This window comes from Anopheles coustani, chromosome 3 (assembly GCF_943734705.1).
Source record: "Anopheles coustani chromosome 3, idAnoCousDA_361_x.2, whole genome shotgun sequence".
Classification (NCBI taxonomy): domain Eukaryota; kingdom Metazoa; phylum Arthropoda; class Insecta; order Diptera; family Culicidae; genus Anopheles; species Anopheles coustani.
In genome coordinates this window covers 15248032-15266022 of record NC_071288.1, presented here as the reverse complement: position 1 = coordinate 15266022, position 17991 = coordinate 15248032, and the positions used below count along the sequence as shown (strand labels likewise).

Genomic DNA, 17991 nt, shown 5'->3' with positions numbered 1-17991 from the left:
CACAAAACGAAAGGAATGGTCTGAGTAGGCGAGGCTGAATTCAATTGCATGAAAATTTAACCACGGAAAGTATAGTTCGGATGCCATAAGCGCGCACCGCGTGTTAGCCACACTTTGAGGCAATAGCCATGGGAAACGTTCTGTGGCAAGTTAAATGTAAATTTTAGCAGCTTCCTCTATACCTAACCCCAACCAAACCCCCGACGCCAGTACCGCCCGTGGCAATTTTCCAGCATTATTGCGATTATGGCGTTGGAAAACAAGACTCACCCAAGCGTCAGCGGGGAATATGGGGGAGGCTGGAAAGTGATCCAGGGTGACGATGAATTGAAATGAATTTCCGACCCCGCCGTGAACTTCGGGAGCCAAACCGGTGCTGCCTCGGTGAAACATGCATAAATCAGCAGCGATAAATCGATTTATGCGTTTGCAACGATGTTGCCACCACCAATAAAACGGTGTCCGGCGACTGGCGGGAACCACAATAACCCGCCGGAACGACCCGATAACGCGGCTCGAAACTCGGGCGGTGTGGTTGCGGTCAGTGGAGAGGATTATATTTTTTCTAGCACGCGGTCGCTGGTGTTGTGATGTGGGTAAGCCTGGGACGGTGCTTAGCAACTTTCACAAGCCGGTCGTTCCCGTTCTAATTTTTTTTTGCTGAAGTGCTGAAGAGCGTACCACAAATCCGCTCGGTATAGGATCACAATGTGGCATTTGTCCCGAGCGCGGTTCCTAGTCCCGGGCGATATTGCGACCTAAACTAAAGGGAATAGATTTCATCCTTGCGCTGATGTAAACCGCCTTGAATAGGGTTTAGTTGGATGTTTGGAATGTTTGGAAATGTGTTTATTGAAGTGTATGGTTTATTTCGTTTATAACACTCGTTCGTTTCCCTCAGTCGACTATTGTCATGTCATATATGAACCGCTTTATACGATTTTTTTTAAACTGAATCTATCTCTCTACCTCTGTGCTAGGGCTAACTGATTAAATCGTGCAGGATCAACATGGTAGCAACGGATAATCTGGTGTTGTCTGCTTTTCCCGCTGCCCACCGAAATACAAACTCCCGTTGGGAACATAAATTACTACGTGCACCTCCGTGCTGGTACAATTTAATTAGCGCTTATTGAATGGAGGGGTTGTAATTGAATTATAATGATTTTAAAACATCCCGATGGGGTGGGCGAAGTGTTTTTCTCTATTATGGATTTGTTTACACTCCATAAATGAAACAATGGAAAGTGGTGGTATGTTGCATTTTTTAACCTTTCGAGCTTTTCCCAGCTTGCAGTGAAAAGTGATATTATCTCATTCGATTAAACAAAGAGCTGAAGTAAAAAGTCCGTTTTGTGAGTTATATTTCATAGTTGTATCTCAAGAACATTAGTTTTCTTTACTTTTTTAGTCACGTTAAACGATGCAAATGTAAGCGTTTGTGGATGCATAAAGCAAACTGGTGAAGGTGAACAAAAAGCAAAAAAAATCTATCCACCGCAATTGCACTTTTAACAGTCGATCTTTATCGTTTCATTTCTACGTACAAACGATCTTAAGCATGAAAATACTTTTGTGTCATTTTTAAAATAGACACAACTGAATGGTGAAGCATGCGATCGTAAACGACCGGAATTGGTATTGGGTGGGGCAAGTGGAAGCTTTTTCTTTTGTTTGTATAATAATACTATTTCCGAAATATGCAGCTTGTGCCCGCAAAATAAGACGAATTTCTGGAAAAGCTCTAATAGCGCCATGGGGGAAAAGGAGATCTATCTTAAACCTATCGGTTCCGAACCGCGGATTGGTTGCGTGCACACAAGGCGCACTTTCATTTGGTGTGTGTGTGTCTTCTCCGTAAACTATTTCTCCACAAACTGCTGGGATTGTTTGGTGCCTAATTTAATTTCCGCCATCAGGCGCTTCAGTTCATCGCAGGCTAGTGTGACGTAGCTTTGTAGCAACCGTTTCTCCTCAAGCCGATACTCGATCAGCAGCCGGCGGATGGGATGCATCTGGCGGTTCTGCGTTTCCACTAGCGCCTCGTCCTGCTCGATCGTCGTCGGATAGCCCTGGAGTCGGGTGCGCATTGATTTGGCCAGCCATAAATTCGCGCGATTCATAAGATCCGGCCGGTGTGCGGTTTCGTAGTCGATTAACTCGTTTCGTTGGGGCACTTCCATCGTGGTGTAGAGTTCAAGCTCCTGTTCGTTCATTGAGCTAACGCGAGCGATCGCGATCAGTTCCGGTGACACGTGACCGAGCGTTGGATAGCCGAACGTGAATGTGCCCTCCGTGGGGATACCAAGCAGCTTCATCAGGTGCGAACGTTCCTTGTACAATGGATCCTCCGGATTCAGTTTAAACAATCTTTTCAGTGACGTATGTGGATTCCTTGCGATGACAAATCTGGCAGAAGAAGATACTGTTAGTTCAATTCCGAAGTTCCATTTTGTCTCATTCATTTTCCTACCCATTGTGCACGAGAAATTCAGCATCCGTTCGCTGGCCGTAGACGATAAATATCGGTACACTGGGTCCTGCTTCCGGTGCCGGATCCGGGCCATCTAGGAAACATTCCAGACGCTCGTGCTCGGCATTGTATACGGTTGCCGCGACGAGTCTCGCTCGCTCGTCCGGCCGATCCTCTGGCGTCGTGGGATAGGCATGGTTGCCCATGTCCCAGTAAGGTATGAGGGCGAGTGTGAAATCATGCCCCTCTAACCCGGACAGATTGACCGGAACCTTGTTCTGTCGCGTCATGACAGTCGAGACGGCCCATCTGTGGAGGGAGGAATACAATCGATTGAAACATTTTTGAGGAAGCGGGCACGAAGTGTGCTATATCAAATTCTTAATAAGATTGAGGGTTGAAAAACCAGCAAACGTTTAGGAAAAATGAAGAAAAGAGGACCGGTCCATCAGTATTTTTTCATACAACGAAATACATATCGGAGACGTTTTTTCGAACGATAGATTTGTCGATGGTTTTTTGGCTTCATTGGTCTTGGGCTGAAGGATGTCAGTATCAAATACAGTACGTGACGAAAACAGGACCGTTTTATTGCTCACGTCAAGACTTTGTTTGGACACACTATTGACCGATCTCATAAAAATCGCTGTACACTTTCTGGAACGGACGCTAGACGCCCATTAAATGTTTCGCTGAAATAGAGATTATAGAGTTGTACAAGAACGAACTGCATTTGGTTTCGCATTTCTCCCGTCCCGGTTTACTGTCCTACGGCGAAAAGGACATAAAGCCAGTCGAAGTGCCGGTGAGGCCGAATCCACTTGCCAGGCTTAAGGGCACGTTCGGGCGTCTCTCTTGCAAGGCACTTTACGAGGTGTTTAAGTACTGTCCAATAATTCCCGTTCTAGACGCACCGACGGTCCCCTCCCTGGTTTTCCCTGGTGGTGTTTGGAAACCCGCGGTCGACCCGATAAAACCGACTGCACCGTCGTCGTCGTTGTCGGGCGTGTTCAATGCAAACAGATAAACTTGTTTGCAAACAGCAAGCAGTCGGCAGCAAAGCATCGAGAGAAAGCTGAAAGATCCTATCGACCGGCTTTCGGTCAGGAATGACTCTTTCCGATACACGACCGGACACACTGGCCGCCGACTGATGATGGTGCACCGTATTGCGGCATGACTTACTAATGCCCGATAGTAGTAGGAAAGGACAGTTTTCCTCGAAATGGCCCAACCTCGACAGCAAATACGGGAGTCCGGGACGTGCCGGGGAATGCATTCCTTAAGGGTGATGGTAAACGCTGCAAGCTGTTTGCTAGGCAATTTATATCCGATTTTCGGCTTCCACCGGGAGGAAAGACAATGGGCAGATGGAATGTGTGGACTGAATTCTGCGCCTAGCTCGTTTTTCCTCAGAACAGGCTCCTCTGTCCTGCCTGGTTCTACACACTGAAGCAACACGTCCGTTCGTTCGATGGTCTATGGCAGCGTTCGGGGCTCATACTCCGGGTAAGCAAACTCCGTAAATAATGTGCCAGGGATCCAGAGATCGACTATTGTTTACGGCCTCCGTGCGGCCAAAGGGCTCTTTTAAAATCCATTCCTTTGCAAGGAGTCGATGCAATGAGGGTTTCATAAATATGCCACAGGATGGATTTACTTCGTCCATAGTTGAAAATAGGTTACTCTAGTGAGACTTACTAAATAATCATTCGTTTTGTGTAGAAGAGATGTCGTCGTGTTGAAACAAACCAAACATTTTATTGCAATGTTTAATCATCTTAAGTTGGGGATTTAAATAAAAAGACTAACAATTCTATTGAGATAGAAGTTGTTTGGGTAGGATAAAGTAGCCCTAACAACTATCGTACGGAGGAATGGAATGTTTATAAATTTAGTAGCATTGGCATATAGAAAATTGTGTGTTCCATTGAAGCATTCATCCGTTAGTGAGTAAAGATGATTGATTGTTTTAACAAAAACCATTTCTTAGCACAGGACGCGCTTGTAAAGGACGTTTTAAAACGCTTTGGAAAATCCAAAAAGGTGATGATATCACTCTGCATTACTTCCCCCAACTGGGCGGGACCCGGTGGTTCCTTATCTCTTGGGTTTATTGTTTTGTATTCACGCTTGACCAACCGATGACAAAGAGCACCGGAAACAAATCTGTCCGTCTCTGAAACAACCGAGCTACGAAAGGATGGACGACACCGGCTTGTCTGGTTTCCAGCTTCCAAAAACCGGCACTTTACAAACCAAACCAAAGAGAGAAAGAAAGAAAGACCGAGTCAAACCCAAAAGGATTGTGTGATCACTAACGTGATGCCAAAGGAAGAGGATTTCCCGGGGGCGGCCTCTTCCCTTCCATCTGCGTCAAGGAATCAAATGGTTTTTCTTTCGGATCGGCTTAGTCCGTATCTCCGTTTGTGTGTGTATGTGTTGGCGTTTATCGCAAGTGGCAGAGGAGCTTAATATAAATAAAGGAAAAGCCACCCGCCGGTTGGTGGAAGAACTAACCCATCAACATACTTCATGGGTTAGCAAAACGCATGAGTGCACTTTACGAGGGTCTCCTCCGATTTATGGATCGGTCCTCGAGTGGACCGGCGTCCGAATTTTATCAAGTCGCCCACAGAGACACATACACCCGGTGCACCAGTTGGCCTTTTTTTTTGTATGATGAAGATGAACCCGAACAGCTGTTACCGCTTGATTCCGATGCGATGGACGTAGCATTTGGGTGTGGGTCAAAGAATCAAAGAACTTCATTCTGGCACCCGAAGGCGTTTGAAAGTAATCCATATTTTAGGTTGATTGCAATGAAACCTTCATTTTACATAGGTTTGAATTAGATGGGTGGTGGATAATTCCTTCCTTCCGCCACCTTTTCCCTGAGTTGCACGAAAAGACGGCAAGACGGCAAGAGAAACTATCTAAGCGTACCCAGAAACAGATTGTTATCCCTTCCGTTCGGGAAACCGGGATCTTTATATACGTTTTATTGTCCAACGTATTCTCGGTTTCATTCCCCCCCAAATTGGTTTCTATGGAGTATAAATAATTTCTAATTCCAAGAGAAGGCCAATCGACCCTCAAAATCGGGCTTTCATCGGAAAGGATTGAAGCTGCTTCCGGGGTCCGGGTGAAACTATGACCATCAACATATGTATATAAATTTTAATAAAAGCCAAACCACCTACCACTGCTTCCCTGCTCACCCTCGAGGGGCCCATCAGTTCCTTGCAGTCAAACCAGGACACCATCCCAACCCTTCCCCCCCCTACGCTTGACCAACATCTACAGTTTATTATTGCTCCAGCGTCTAATTGCCTTTTCGTGTCGAACCGAACTTCAATCGACGGTGGACATTTTAAAGTGGGTGATGGTGGTGGTGGTGGCATGATGACATGATGCCCTAAATAGTATCATTTTTCGTAACATCAACTATCTCCTCGGTGTTCCCGGAAGTAGTTCGACACTAACTGTAACATTATTCAAGTTCAACATACGAAGCGGTTGTGAAGTCAGTTTGGACAACCAAACATGTCACCCATTTCGTTTCCAGTGGGGATGTGGTAAGCAACTGGGCAACACGAAAGAGTACAACATATGACCTTTCTTAGGAACCATTGCGGAAAACCTCTGGCAAACAGGAGCCGGTAACAAGTTTTTCGGTTTGTTGGCAAAGGACAAATATCGATTTTAATGGCTGGGGAAGTATATTATTTCAACTACCTTTGCGATACTAGCTTGATGCAGTGTGATAAAATATGCTTTAATGAAAATAGTTTCACACAATAAAACCGCAAACTTAAACGGATGCCAGTCTTTACAAAGCGACACCATGTGCTTGATTGGAAGCGGGATCCCTGCACCGCGCAACCTCTTTAATTGGATTACGGACAGACAAAGTGAAAATTGCTCCGGGAAAGGTGGTTCTAATTGGCCGGTCCCGGGACCTATTAGGCCCCGGCCAAATGGTGCAATTATTTCGATGATTATGAACCGATTGTGCAGTGCACAACCATACCGCCCGAAGGCATGAGATGGGATTGCGAATACCATCATGCCAAACGAAGTGACTGCGGTTGTTGCATTGGACGGAAATGTCAACCGTGTGGGGGGAAATTGAAAGATCCTCCAGCAGACCATCGTCTGTGGCAGGACTTAACAAAAAACATAATTAACAGTTTCCACATCAAGCCGGGTGCTTTTAGTCCGTTCGGTTCCTGGACGGCATCGAGACACAGAGGAGAAGATAAATCTGGTTAGAACTTCCTGCCAATGCCACCACACTGTGCCAGATGTCCTAAAGCTAAAATGGAAATGAGTAAAACAGGCTTATTGATTTTTGCTGCAGCTAGATAATTATATGATAAAGCAATAACTATTATCGTTTGGCTCTCTGTCTCCAAGGCTCTGTCACTGACGACCCAGCAGCTGGCCAACGATCCGACCGCTGCCTCCACCAACGAACAGCACGATGCATCGATGCAGCTTTTACCGGACGCCGGACGTCGACGGCGACGGCTGGGCAGGAAACGAAAGCGTCGCCCACTGCAGGACGATTACTGGCCACCGGAGGGACAAGACAACGACACCGAAGCGAACCCCGGTGGTGGTGGTGGTGGACGATTGTCCGACCGGAAGCGACTACCGTACGCTGGGGCTGCCGCGTCACGCTGGGAAGGCATCAACAAACCGCTCCCGTTGCCAACGGCTCACGGGAGACTGGGCCGACCGGACCAACCGTACCGCGGGGGCGGCCACCAACATAGGGCGAACGATTGGATGAACAACCCGTACACGGATGCGATCAATGTCGAGCAGCAGCCTTTGGCGGGCAGTGCGCCAAGACGACCGCCGTACGTAGCGCCGGCTCTGGGTGGGAATTTTTCACCTATTGATCCGAATAGGCTACGACGAATTCCCAGCAACGCAGTCCGAGCGTCACCGGAGTCGCCGTCGGCAACGGTTCCCACAGCCGCTAGCAGCCACAAGGCGTACCGGAAACCGTACTCGCAGGCACGCCGCAGCGAGGAGCAGTTTTCCTCGCCCGATGGTTCAGGTGAGGCTTCGCCCGGAAAGCCAACGTCGGCCACCGACCTGAAGGCGCTGCTGAAGCAATCGGATGGGCTTAGTTTGAGCGAGATACTGCAGCAGCGCAACATTTCGCTGCAGGATCTCATCAAGGGCAAACAGATGGCACTGGCCGCCCTCACGCAGAGTCCGCTCGATGTTAGCACCTCGATGGGGGAGGATGCGGACACGACGACCGTTTCACCGACGCTCTCGAGTGTGCGGTTTCGAGTGTTCGACGACACAACGGTGATAATGACCACGACAACGACGACGACGACGACGACGACAACACCGGCTTCAACCGTGGCTAACGAGCAATCGTCTTCCGGACCGGAGTCGACCGTTCACCCGGTCAGGCCGGAGACAACCGTCCTGCTTGCGGAGGATGAAACCAACAACTCCGTCGACGAGCTGGACGGGGGGCACGCGGTGTCCATCTTTCCCACGGTGGAGATTAAACAGCTCGCCCTCAATCCCGTACTGCCCATCCTGAAGGAGGAACGATTGCGTCCGATCAAGGGTGTCGCATCGCGGATACGGCCGGATCTGAGTAACGCACACATTCGCACGCTGGAACCGGCCCGGTTTCCTACAGCCGGTGGCAATGGGAAACGACTACCTGCACTGTCGGCCTCGTCGTCGCCCTCGTCGGGTGATGATGATAACGCGATAACCACTGCAACCGGTTCAACGACGATGGCGCCCCCGGCTCCGACCGTCCCATCGCTGCTGCTCATCACCTCGACCGCAAGGGAAAAGTGGACACCATCGGCATCGCTCCAGGGTCAGCGTCACCGGGAGCAGAAGTGGTCGGGAACGGCAAGTGGCAAGCAAACGAGTGCCCAACCTAATCCCAACCACTCGAGCACACTCTCGCCGCCCGTCACTTCATCGGAACAACCGGCGGCGAAGGAGTCCGTGGGACGATTGAACTCAGCCGAGGCGACCTCCATGCTGCCGGAAGCGGAAGCAATGGTCGAGCTGTCCCCCGAGCGGCACCATCATCATTTGCTGCGTGTGCCGAAGCTTAAAACCCGTATCGCCATCAAACCGAAGCTAACGAATGTGGTTCCACCGACGGCACCGAGTACTTCCACGACGACTACGTCGCCACCGCCGGCCAGGGGTGATCGGCTGAATCTGTCCGATGTGGAGCTGGGTGAGGATGGTCCGCGCGTGAACAAGACCGACGCCACTCAACCGAGGCGCCAACAGCGACTGAATGACAACGACGACGATGAACCGGAGTTGAACATTATCGAAAAGTTTACCTCGTTCGCGGACCCATCCGGTTCGTTGGAGGGAAAATCCGTAGTATCCGGTGAGGCGCAGGATGATCAGGCTATGGCCGATCTGATTGGACGCATCAGTGAACACACGCAGCGCTCGTTCACGGACAGTTTGGAGGAGTTTTACCGTGACGTAACCGAAAGCAATCCTTCGCTTTTTAACGATCTCTCCCCGATCGCTAGCTCGGATGATCGTCGCGAGCTGCTGGAGCTGATGGAAGATCGCCGGATTGGATCGCGGCTCGCGAAGGTCCTGTCCCAACGCAATATGACCCTCGAGCAGCTGCTCGAACACCGGCGGCGTGGCTCGAGCCAGCTCCACCTGGCGGAGATCGTCAACGGGAAGGTGAAACCGATCGATGACAAGATCGACATTGTGACGGCGTTCGAGCACTTCCCGCGCTTCAATATCGGCAACCTGCGCAGCATCCGACCGGACGACATCAAGCTGGACTCGCAGGGCTTCAGCTACTTCACGTCCATCATCAACCTCCGCCCGTCGGACGACGTGTACAAGGAAGCGCGAGCGCTGCAGGCTCGGCATCGGGGCGCTACGCCCTCCAATGGTAACCATCGCAATGAGGCGCATTTTTTAGCGCCGGGCGGATCGAAGGATAGGCTGCTCGTGCCTTCGAGAATGTCCGCCACCTCCGCCACCGCGGGATCGTACGGCAGCAGCAACTACGAGGAGGAGAGCGCACGGGAAAACATCGTCGAGCACGATCTGCTGGATCTGGAGCTGTCCGGGCACGGCTTCCAGCATCACCGGAGCGCCTCGGTGACCATCGAAAGTACGTCGATACCGGTCGGTGTGCGGTCCGCTATCGTGGCCAGCTCGGCGATCGTCGGTGTGTCGTTGGCGATCTTTGTTGCCATATTCGTCACCTGCCGGTTGCGCCAGCGCCGTCGCCAGAAGCTGAACTACACGGAAAACTTCAACATGGCCAAGGGGCGCCTGCCGATCATTCACAGTGCCGAGATGGAGGCGCGCAAGAGCTCTTCCTCGACGTCGGCCTCCGGGAGGTCGAGTAATGGCGGCGAGCAGGTTGTCTACACGACGCACCGAGCACTCGCGGGCAGCGGAACTTCGCAAACCATCGATACGGGCACACGAGGAAGGCAGCAGAGTGCGGTGATGGATCCCAACTCGGTCGACGTGCAGGACTATCTCTGGGACCGGAAACCGTTCCAGTAGGACGACTCGGGCGGTATGCAGGCGAGTCAATGTCGACGGTTTTGATGCTGTGTGGCTTAATCTACGCATTAGGTGAGACACTCCGTTAAGTTAAGGAAAATTCTGTTTGAATTTTCGAAAGTAAACCAATCAATAGGAAACCGGTTAGTGATCGTTCATAAAATACTTTAAAAAATATTGCAGCAATACTTGCAGCAAAATTCTTTAAATTATGATAGTTTCACAGACGCTTCGCAGAATGCCCAGCTTTTTTAGAAAAAAATATTTTAGGAGTCAATTTCCGCATCGAACGAGATCATCAACTCAGTTCGCATGGTGCAAATCCTTTTTAGAGAAAAATACTGTCACCAATCTGAGTCATACCGTAAATGCCATCAAACATCGTAATCCAATTTCAATACATAACAATGCACTAATAACATTCCCCCAACATAAGCTTCTTTAATCCAACGGTGGTGGTCCGGTTCCACAGCAAAACTTTTGCTCCCGCTTGCCGGGAAGCCTTTTCCGAGCAAAACTTTGCCCCCCCCTCCTTGTCTGGCACGGAGACCAATTCCGCTACACTGCACTCGGCGCCCCGAGGGCGAATGCTGGTGGTAATTTGCAGTAAAAGTTGGGCGAAAGATGCAATTTAATTACCAACAGCCAGTCTTTTGCGCTGGGATGTGTTCGTCCGATTTCGGTATGACCGTACTGCAATCTTTCCGCCAGAAAAGTGGTTGGTGGTTTGATGGGTTTGGTGGGTGGCTGGGGTTGACCATCGGAGAATATTCACATAAACTTTTCTTCTTCCCTTTTTGTGCAGATTGGCCCCGACCAACCAAGCCGAACCGTACGAGCATCTTCTGTCCGATATCGACATCGAGTTGGTGGAACGGAGTAACGACGGGATGCCGATGTGTTAATGAGGCGGGTATGACAACGGTGCGAACAGCGGCATGCAGTGCAGTGTGCACGTGGGAAGTATGCACGAGTTGTTACAAGGCAAGAGAGAAAAAAAAACACACACACATAAGGAAGAGAAGCGGGCGGAGGGAGAAAGTTAGAAAGTTAGTTTCAAGAAGCTAATCGTACAAAAGTTGGAACAGCAACGCTCTCGGCAAAGGATGTGAGAAGCTGGCTCGCCGCCCCCCGTCGGCCAAACCACGAGGCGTTTCAGAAAGTGAAGAATCCAAAGGACCAACACCACAACGTGAAACACAACACTTTCTTCCTCTTCACCCCCTTCACAGTGGTGGAGTGAATTTTCCGCCAGCCAGCGAAGTGCAACGAGTCGAATCCGTTGAGCCACCATGAACAGCTTCATCTGTATCGATGGAGGAATTTTCTTTTACACTCCTCTCAACCCTCGTTGGCCACATGTCGGCAAATTAGCGGTTTAATTATTGGCTCCAAGATAAACAAACAAACATACAGGATCCGGATCGATTGATTGGAAGAAGCACGAGCCAATCGACCAAACGCTGTGCCACCGGATGTGTGCGAAAGGGGTGGTTGTTTCCTGTTTTAATGGGAAAGTATCCTTCATCCAACCATACATGGAGTTGGAGTTTGATAAAGAAAGGTAAAGACAAAGGAAGAAAGAAATTTATGTTTTAAGTAAAAATCTTGTAAGATAGACAGACAAACCAATGTGCAATATTATGTTCGAACGATAATTTAACCTAAAATTAAAAAGGAAAATAAACAGAAACTTTGTCAAGACAGCTCGATCATTGGATGGCGGATCAAACGATTGATCAGAAGGTAGTATAAGAAGGTGTTTAGTGAACAAAGACATTATTGTATGAGATACAGTATATATAGATGGTAGGTTCAGTTACAAAACGTAATGAAAAATGTAAAAAAAGAAGTTATTACATTTTCCTGGTAGAACATGACGAAACTTACGTTAATATTGATCGACCGATCGGTGGAAAGAAATCTAAAATTTCGAACTCATTACTAAGTAACAACACAATAAATACATTAAAATCAATGGTGCCGGAAGGACATTGTTATTCCAAAGATGATCAATCGAACATTTCATACAAAGGTAAGTATGATACTTTATATTAAAGCATTTAAGTAAAAGATTTGAACATTGTTTACTTACCGAAAAACATCGTATGTAAAGTTATTCCGAAGGTCATCGACACTGTCCAGAACAAACTTACGGATAAATCCGTACTGCCGCGCAATGGTTTTGCAGAGCTTAAGCGCAGGGAAAAACGCTTCCGTGTTTATCAGTTCCCTCGCGTCATCCGGCGTGTAGTAGAGTGGCGTTGTGTAGCGCACCGGAAACACGTCGAAGTACGGCTCCCAGAAACTATCCTTCCGGAAGCGCTCCATAATGAGGCCTAAGGCAAGCATAACATTGCCCTGATCGCGCATCATAGCCGCCGGCATCAGCTCGAGCAGCTTCCTAAAGCGGTCACTATTGTCGATGTAGAAGAACAGCGATCGTGGTACCTCGATGAAGGTGTCCGAGATGGTACCGGTCGCTTCCAGGCCAAGTCCACCGTATTCGGCCTGCTCTGCGATGCGCACGTTCTTTAGCGTGCACCCTTTACCGGTGGCCCATTTGGTGAAGTTTTCCACATTTTCCATCCGCGGACGATCGTTTGTAGTGCGAAGCTTTGGCTCCAGCCGTCGGATGCGTTCCAGCACGCCGTACATGTTCCGATGCTGATCCAAGCAGGCGTCAACAGCGTCATAATCGGGTGCACCTAGTTGCATCAACTGTTCCAACAGTCCGTTCAATTCCTTTGCTTTCCCCTTCGAAAGGGGTTTCGTCATCCCGTTGCTCATGGTGGTCTAAGCGGTTGAGACGGTGCGTTTCGTGCGTGAGAAAACGTGTCCCGTGTGCCGTGGGCAAGATTCCTGCCCTAGTCTTCTACTTCGGTCTACAATCCACTGTTCTTTTCACCACCGAATGTTATATAGCTTGTCACACTGATTTATGTATTTTTGAAAGTTTTCCCTCACACACTGAATGCGTCGTTCGAGAGATATTTATCACTTACGCACGACGACGATGACGACGAGTCGATCTTCAGCAATCACAGGCTGAAAGAATAGAAGAAGTGACTTTGGGGGGTGGTTTTGTTCCTCTAAATTGCTCGGTGGGAATATATTTCCCCTGGTTCTCGATCAGGGGCGCGTTAAAAATGGGGGGAAAAGTAAAAAAAACCAGACGATGTTGGACGGACTAAAATAGATTTGAAAAAGCTGAGACGTGCGCCGGACGTCGTTGGGTATTTCTTTTCTCGTTGCACTAGAGCTGTCATGCAGAACGATATGACCCAGTGTGGGCCTTTTCCCCCATGCCGAATGCCAGGAACAGGAAGAGTTAAGAGGCAAATATGCTAACTGTGTGATTCCGAACCAACGGTATACATTCCAATACACGTGATGTGGGACCGGTATTACAAGAACACCCACGCGCCACTGTTTTGACAATATCGTAATTTTCAGATCACGGCAGGCACACTCGGTGTAGCGTGCTGGCAAATACGGACCGCTTAAATCGCACCGAGGTACCAAGTATGTGTACTATTCGAAAAACTACTCATGACTGTCCATCATGTCGACGTGCCGGTACGTAAACAACACGTAAATTACCGGCCACCATTGAATACCACACAAATCAGACCGGCGCTTCCTTTCTTGATTATTTCGCGAATCGAATGCACCGTACCGTACACAATTACGAGTTGCTTGCGTATCGGTCGAGTTTGTACTACATTTGCGTGTGGTGAGCGACGGAAGGTGCTTGCTGCTGGTGGACTGGTACCGTTTTAAATTCACTTTATTTCGAAGCAATTTTTACCATACACGCGAAGAATGATTCACACGTCCGAGTGATTCCGGTGTTTGTTTACGTCTGTCAGTTGGCTGGAAAACCGATTGGAAAGTGTTTTGTTATTGTTTTTGGAAACGGTTCAAATATAAAGGAAAATTGACGAAAATAAACCAAATGTATTGGATGATTAACGAAGAAAAGGCTCACTTAGGTAATCTATTTTCGTATTTAATTTTAATTTTAATTTCTAACTCACAAAACTAAATGATCAAATGTTTCTCAATCGGTTCGTGAAACAACCGGTTTGTTCCAACCCTGCCCTAAACACTTACCAGAAACGTCAAACGGGATTTGTTTATTTTTATTTAAGTTTTCAAAGCAGTGCCAAATGGTTTCGCGTTTTGTACGTGCCATCAACTTAATTTAGCCATATTTCTGTATGTAAAAGCCATCAACCAAGTTCCAAAAGTGCCACCCAGTAACGTACATATCAGTGGAAGATACCCCCGAAAGTGCGATACAGATGTGCTACAACTCGCGGCGACCTCGTCCGCGCATTCGTTCGTGATGAGAAAGTTTCATCGTTTCCTCACTTCCGTAGTTGCTTTCGGTATTTTGTATGGTGTCTATCGCTACTCATTCCGTACGGACAGTGAAGGGAACTACCTGTTTCTGCTGCCCCGGGAACCGGACCAGTCTTCGCTACAATCGCTTGACCAAGCAAGCAGCGAGGAGCGTGCGGTTGATCCGACAAGGTTGGCAAATCTGACGGGATTTGAGTATCGAATTGCGAATGATATTTGCAAAGAAAATAATAGCTATTCAGAATTGCTAGGTATGTTGAAAGTTTTGTTAAAATGGAAAACGGTTGGCAAATGTTATTTAATTTTTTTCTGTTCAGGTGTGATTCTGGTTACATCATACGTTGGGCACGATGAAATACGTTCCGCCCATCGGCAGGCCATATCGCAACAGAAGCTGCTATCGATGGGCTTGTTACGAATCTTTTCTTTGGCCACCATACCTCCCGTCGATCGTTTTATTACGCAGGCAGCCCTTGAAGCCGAACAGCGCTTGCACGGAGACCTTATCCAGGGCAACTTTGTTGAAGCGTACCGCAATCTCACCTACAAGCACCTCATGAGTTTGCAGTGGGCGACACAACACTGTCGTGGGGCAAAGTACCTCATCAAGATGGACGATGATATCGTATTCGATCCGTTCTACATTCAGAACTATCTGTCCGACTTGAATCAGCACGAAGACCGGTACCTTTTGGCGGGCTACACTTTCCGGAACAAGAAGGTGATCCGCTTGCGAGCGAACAAGTGGTACGTATCGAGGGAAGAGCATCGGCCCGATGTTTACCCACCGTACCTTTCCGGGTGGCTTTACATCACCAACCAACGGACCGCTCGTGCCTTAGCGGCCGAGTCACAGGTGGTACCGTTTTTCTGGATCGACGATACGTTCATTACCGGCGTGCTGGCCGAACGACTTAAGCTACCTCTGACCGCCCTCAACCGATGGTACAGTGCCAACTCAGAGTTCCTGGACTGCTGCATACGGGACATGAAGCGCTACGCATATCAGTGCGATTACTACGTCGGTCCGAACGGTGGCAACGGGAAACTCATCATGGAGTTCGTGCAGGAGCTGGAACGATGCTACGATAATGCGTGCTACCAGCGCCCGGCCGGTAAATCGCTCACTGCCACGTGCGTTGCGGAGTTCAAGAATCAGCAAAACATTCCAAACCACGGCACGGCTATGGTTAATCAGATGAGACTTTAGAATGAATCCTAGCGACTTAACGTAGAATATGAATCTCTAGTTACCATTGAGGCGACAAACAAAAAACTACAATTTAATGTGCCAACTCATATGTCGAAACATACTTTTTATTCCACTGCACGTCGTCCATCACACCGTCCGTCCTTACCTTGTGCACGAAAACAAAGGAATATGTAACTGCCATCATCTTTACCCTTTTTAAATATCTTAGGAATTATACGATAGTGCAAATGTTCGATGTAGTTAGTAACAAGCAGTATTGAAGAAGGCAAAATTTCCATTCCCCACTCAAAAACAAACACTGAACAAAACCGATCTGTGATACCCGTAGGTGAAAGCGTAACGGAACTGAACACGTTAAACACGATCCCGTATATAGTAATGTTTTAATGCACAAAGAAACCGCAGATTTGTTTTTCGAATTTATCACACAAATTTTATTTTATTTGGATCAATAAAATGCATGCACGAAGGAATAGGTGTTAAGAATTAAATCTACTTCGGTAACGAATTGAGGAAACGATGTGCGAGATTCTCCCCCTAGTGCGCTCCGTTTGCCTTTGAACCCACTTTTCCGTCTCGCTCCAGTAACTGCTTGTACGGCAAATGTTCGTCCTTGATGATGGTAAACGAGTCGATTACCGCACCTTCCTTATCGACTGAGATCTGCTCGAAGTAGAGATGCGAGCCATTGATAGCCTTCATACGCGTGTAACCGTAGTCGCGGCTGTGGATGGCGCTCCATGGAGGAATTTTGCGCAGAAAAGGTTCCCGTCCTTCCTTGCATCCAGCCGAGCCGGTTACGAGGTGCACCGGGGCACGTGGGTTGCGGTACGGCTCTTCGTAAGATCCGTTGAAAACCTGTGCAGAATAGAATAATTCATTTAGTTTTTTAAATGGTTAAGGGGGCAGAAATTAATTAAGAAGACTGTCAGCACTGCATGCACGATATGACGATAAAAACAAGCTTGCGCTCACAGTGGCAACGTAAGCAAAAAAAAAAGTCTCGTGAGGACGGAAAACTTCCTTTACCTGATAGTCGTACAGTGGAAAGAGCCGCTCGTACGAGTGCTCGTGGGCCCAGATTTCCACATCGACACCGTACTCGTAAAAGAGGTCCTCCAGGCCGAACCAGTGCATGAACGGAAGGCCGACGCGCACGAGCGTTTCACTGTGCGTGCAATCGTTATCGTTATCGTTGCTGCAGTACATCGGTCGGTGGCCGTAGGTGATGATCCACGGGCGCTCCTTGCGGTTTTCCGGCCGATTCGCTTCCTCCAGGTCGCGTCGCAGCCACTCGTACTGATTGATGAGCGTCTTAATGCCATAGTTCATGAAGTAGTACACCTCGGTGGAGAACCCGATAAAGTGAACCGGACCCAGGTTGAAGCTGTACATCATATTTTCCGTTCCGCCGGGCATGCTGAAGCGGGCGCGGTAATTGGAAAAATTACTGAAATGAAACGAGTGTTTGTTAATAGCCTACATTTCTTCCGTATTCAAACTACATGCTACATACTATTTTTCCTCGTGATTCCCCGCACACACCATGTAGGGCGTGTAGGCAGCAATCGATTGTATCTGGTTCATGAACTGATCACCGACGAGGGCATTTTCCGAATTCATGTCGTACGCAAAGTCTCCGACGTGTATGATCGCATCGTACATATGTCTTTGGGTGTCTTCCTGCAATCGAGCCATCGATTGCGCATTTTCATTACCCATGTCCCCGAAAATGGCGAACGAAGGCGACCAACCCGATCCTTCCGGTGTCGTGTGAAAGTAAAACTCGGCCGACCAACCCCACTGACTTCCGCAGTGGTACTCGTACCGGGATGATGGTTGAAGGTCACGCAGTACCACCCGATGGATGTACTGTGTATGTTTGCCAGCGCCACCGTCGACAAATTTTTCCTCCGTACCAGTGGCGCTTAGGATGAACCCTCCGATACCGTACTCGACCACCGACTCGTTGGTGGCCGTCATTGTGCTCCAGGTGACGACGATCTCGGACGGGGAGTCACCGAAGGAGAGATGAACCTGCTCCGGTTGGTAATAAAATACTTGCCCATGGCTGCTAGGTAAGATGGCGAGGAAGGCAGTGGTGAGCGATAGGATAAAATATCCGATCATATGATTGTTGGGCCCAAACAAACCCATGGTGGTTTGACCGCTTTTGAGAGACGCAATACGCACTGGAACCAGCTCTAACTACACTTAGGAATTGAACAAAGAAATGCGATACGGTCTCGCCCCTTGTAAATACTAAACGAAGTTGATGAACCACCAGCAAAGTTGATGGCGATAACACTGGCTGTTAATTTGTTTTCGTCACAAAACGTAATCGTCTTTGTTTGTTATTTTTCTCGAA

At 48.5% G+C, this 17991-nt stretch overlaps 5 protein-coding genes across 5 annotated transcripts; 2 read left to right on the top strand and 3 right to left on the bottom strand.

Annotated features, from left to right (window-relative positions):
* Nucleotides 1-1862: 1862 nt before the first annotated feature.
* On the bottom strand, nt 1863-2763 carry LOC131271796 (actin-histidine N-methyltransferase-like). The gene is made up of 2 exons (XM_058273341.1): nt 2474-2763; nt 1863-2409 (listed from the first exon to the last, which is right to left on the bottom strand). Exons 1-2 carry the CDS (start codon nt 2761-2763, stop codon nt 1863-1865), a joined length of 837 nt encoding a protein of 278 aa, XP_058129324.1.
* A 256-nt stretch (nt 2764-3019) lies between these two features.
* On the top strand, nt 3020-10042 carry LOC131271788 (uncharacterized). Its single transcript, XM_058273328.1, has 2 exons — nt 3020-3037; nt 6893-10042. The coding sequence occupies exons 1-2, from the start codon at nt 3020-3022 to the stop codon at nt 10040-10042; spliced, it is 3168 nt and encodes a 1055-aa protein (XP_058129311.1).
* Nucleotides 10043-12133: 2091 nt separating this feature from the next.
* Nucleotides 12134-12832, bottom strand: LOC131271781 (actin-histidine N-methyltransferase-like). Its single transcript, XM_058273316.1, has one exon. The coding sequence runs from the start codon at nt 12830-12832 to the stop codon at nt 12134-12136; it is 699 nt and encodes a 232-aa protein (XP_058129299.1).
* A 1382-nt stretch (nt 12833-14214) lies between these two features.
* Nucleotides 14215-16096, top strand: LOC131261177 (beta-1,3-galactosyltransferase 5). Its single transcript, XM_058263127.1, has 2 exons — nt 14215-14661; nt 14728-16096. Exons 1-2 carry the CDS (start codon nt 14394-14396, stop codon nt 15618-15620), a joined length of 1161 nt encoding a protein of 386 aa, XP_058119110.1. The 5' UTR covers nt 14215-14393; the 3' UTR covers nt 15621-16096.
* On the bottom strand, nt 16036-17942 carry LOC131261176 (acid phosphatase type 7). Its single transcript, XM_058263125.1, has 3 exons — nt 17140-17942; nt 16653-17073; nt 16036-16481 (listed from the first exon to the last, which is right to left on the bottom strand). The coding sequence occupies exons 1-3, from the start codon at nt 17778-17780 to the stop codon at nt 16161-16163; spliced, it is 1383 nt and encodes a 460-aa protein (XP_058119108.1). The 5' UTR covers nt 17781-17942; the 3' UTR covers nt 16036-16160.
* Between the last annotated feature and the right edge of the window lie 49 nt (nt 17943-17991).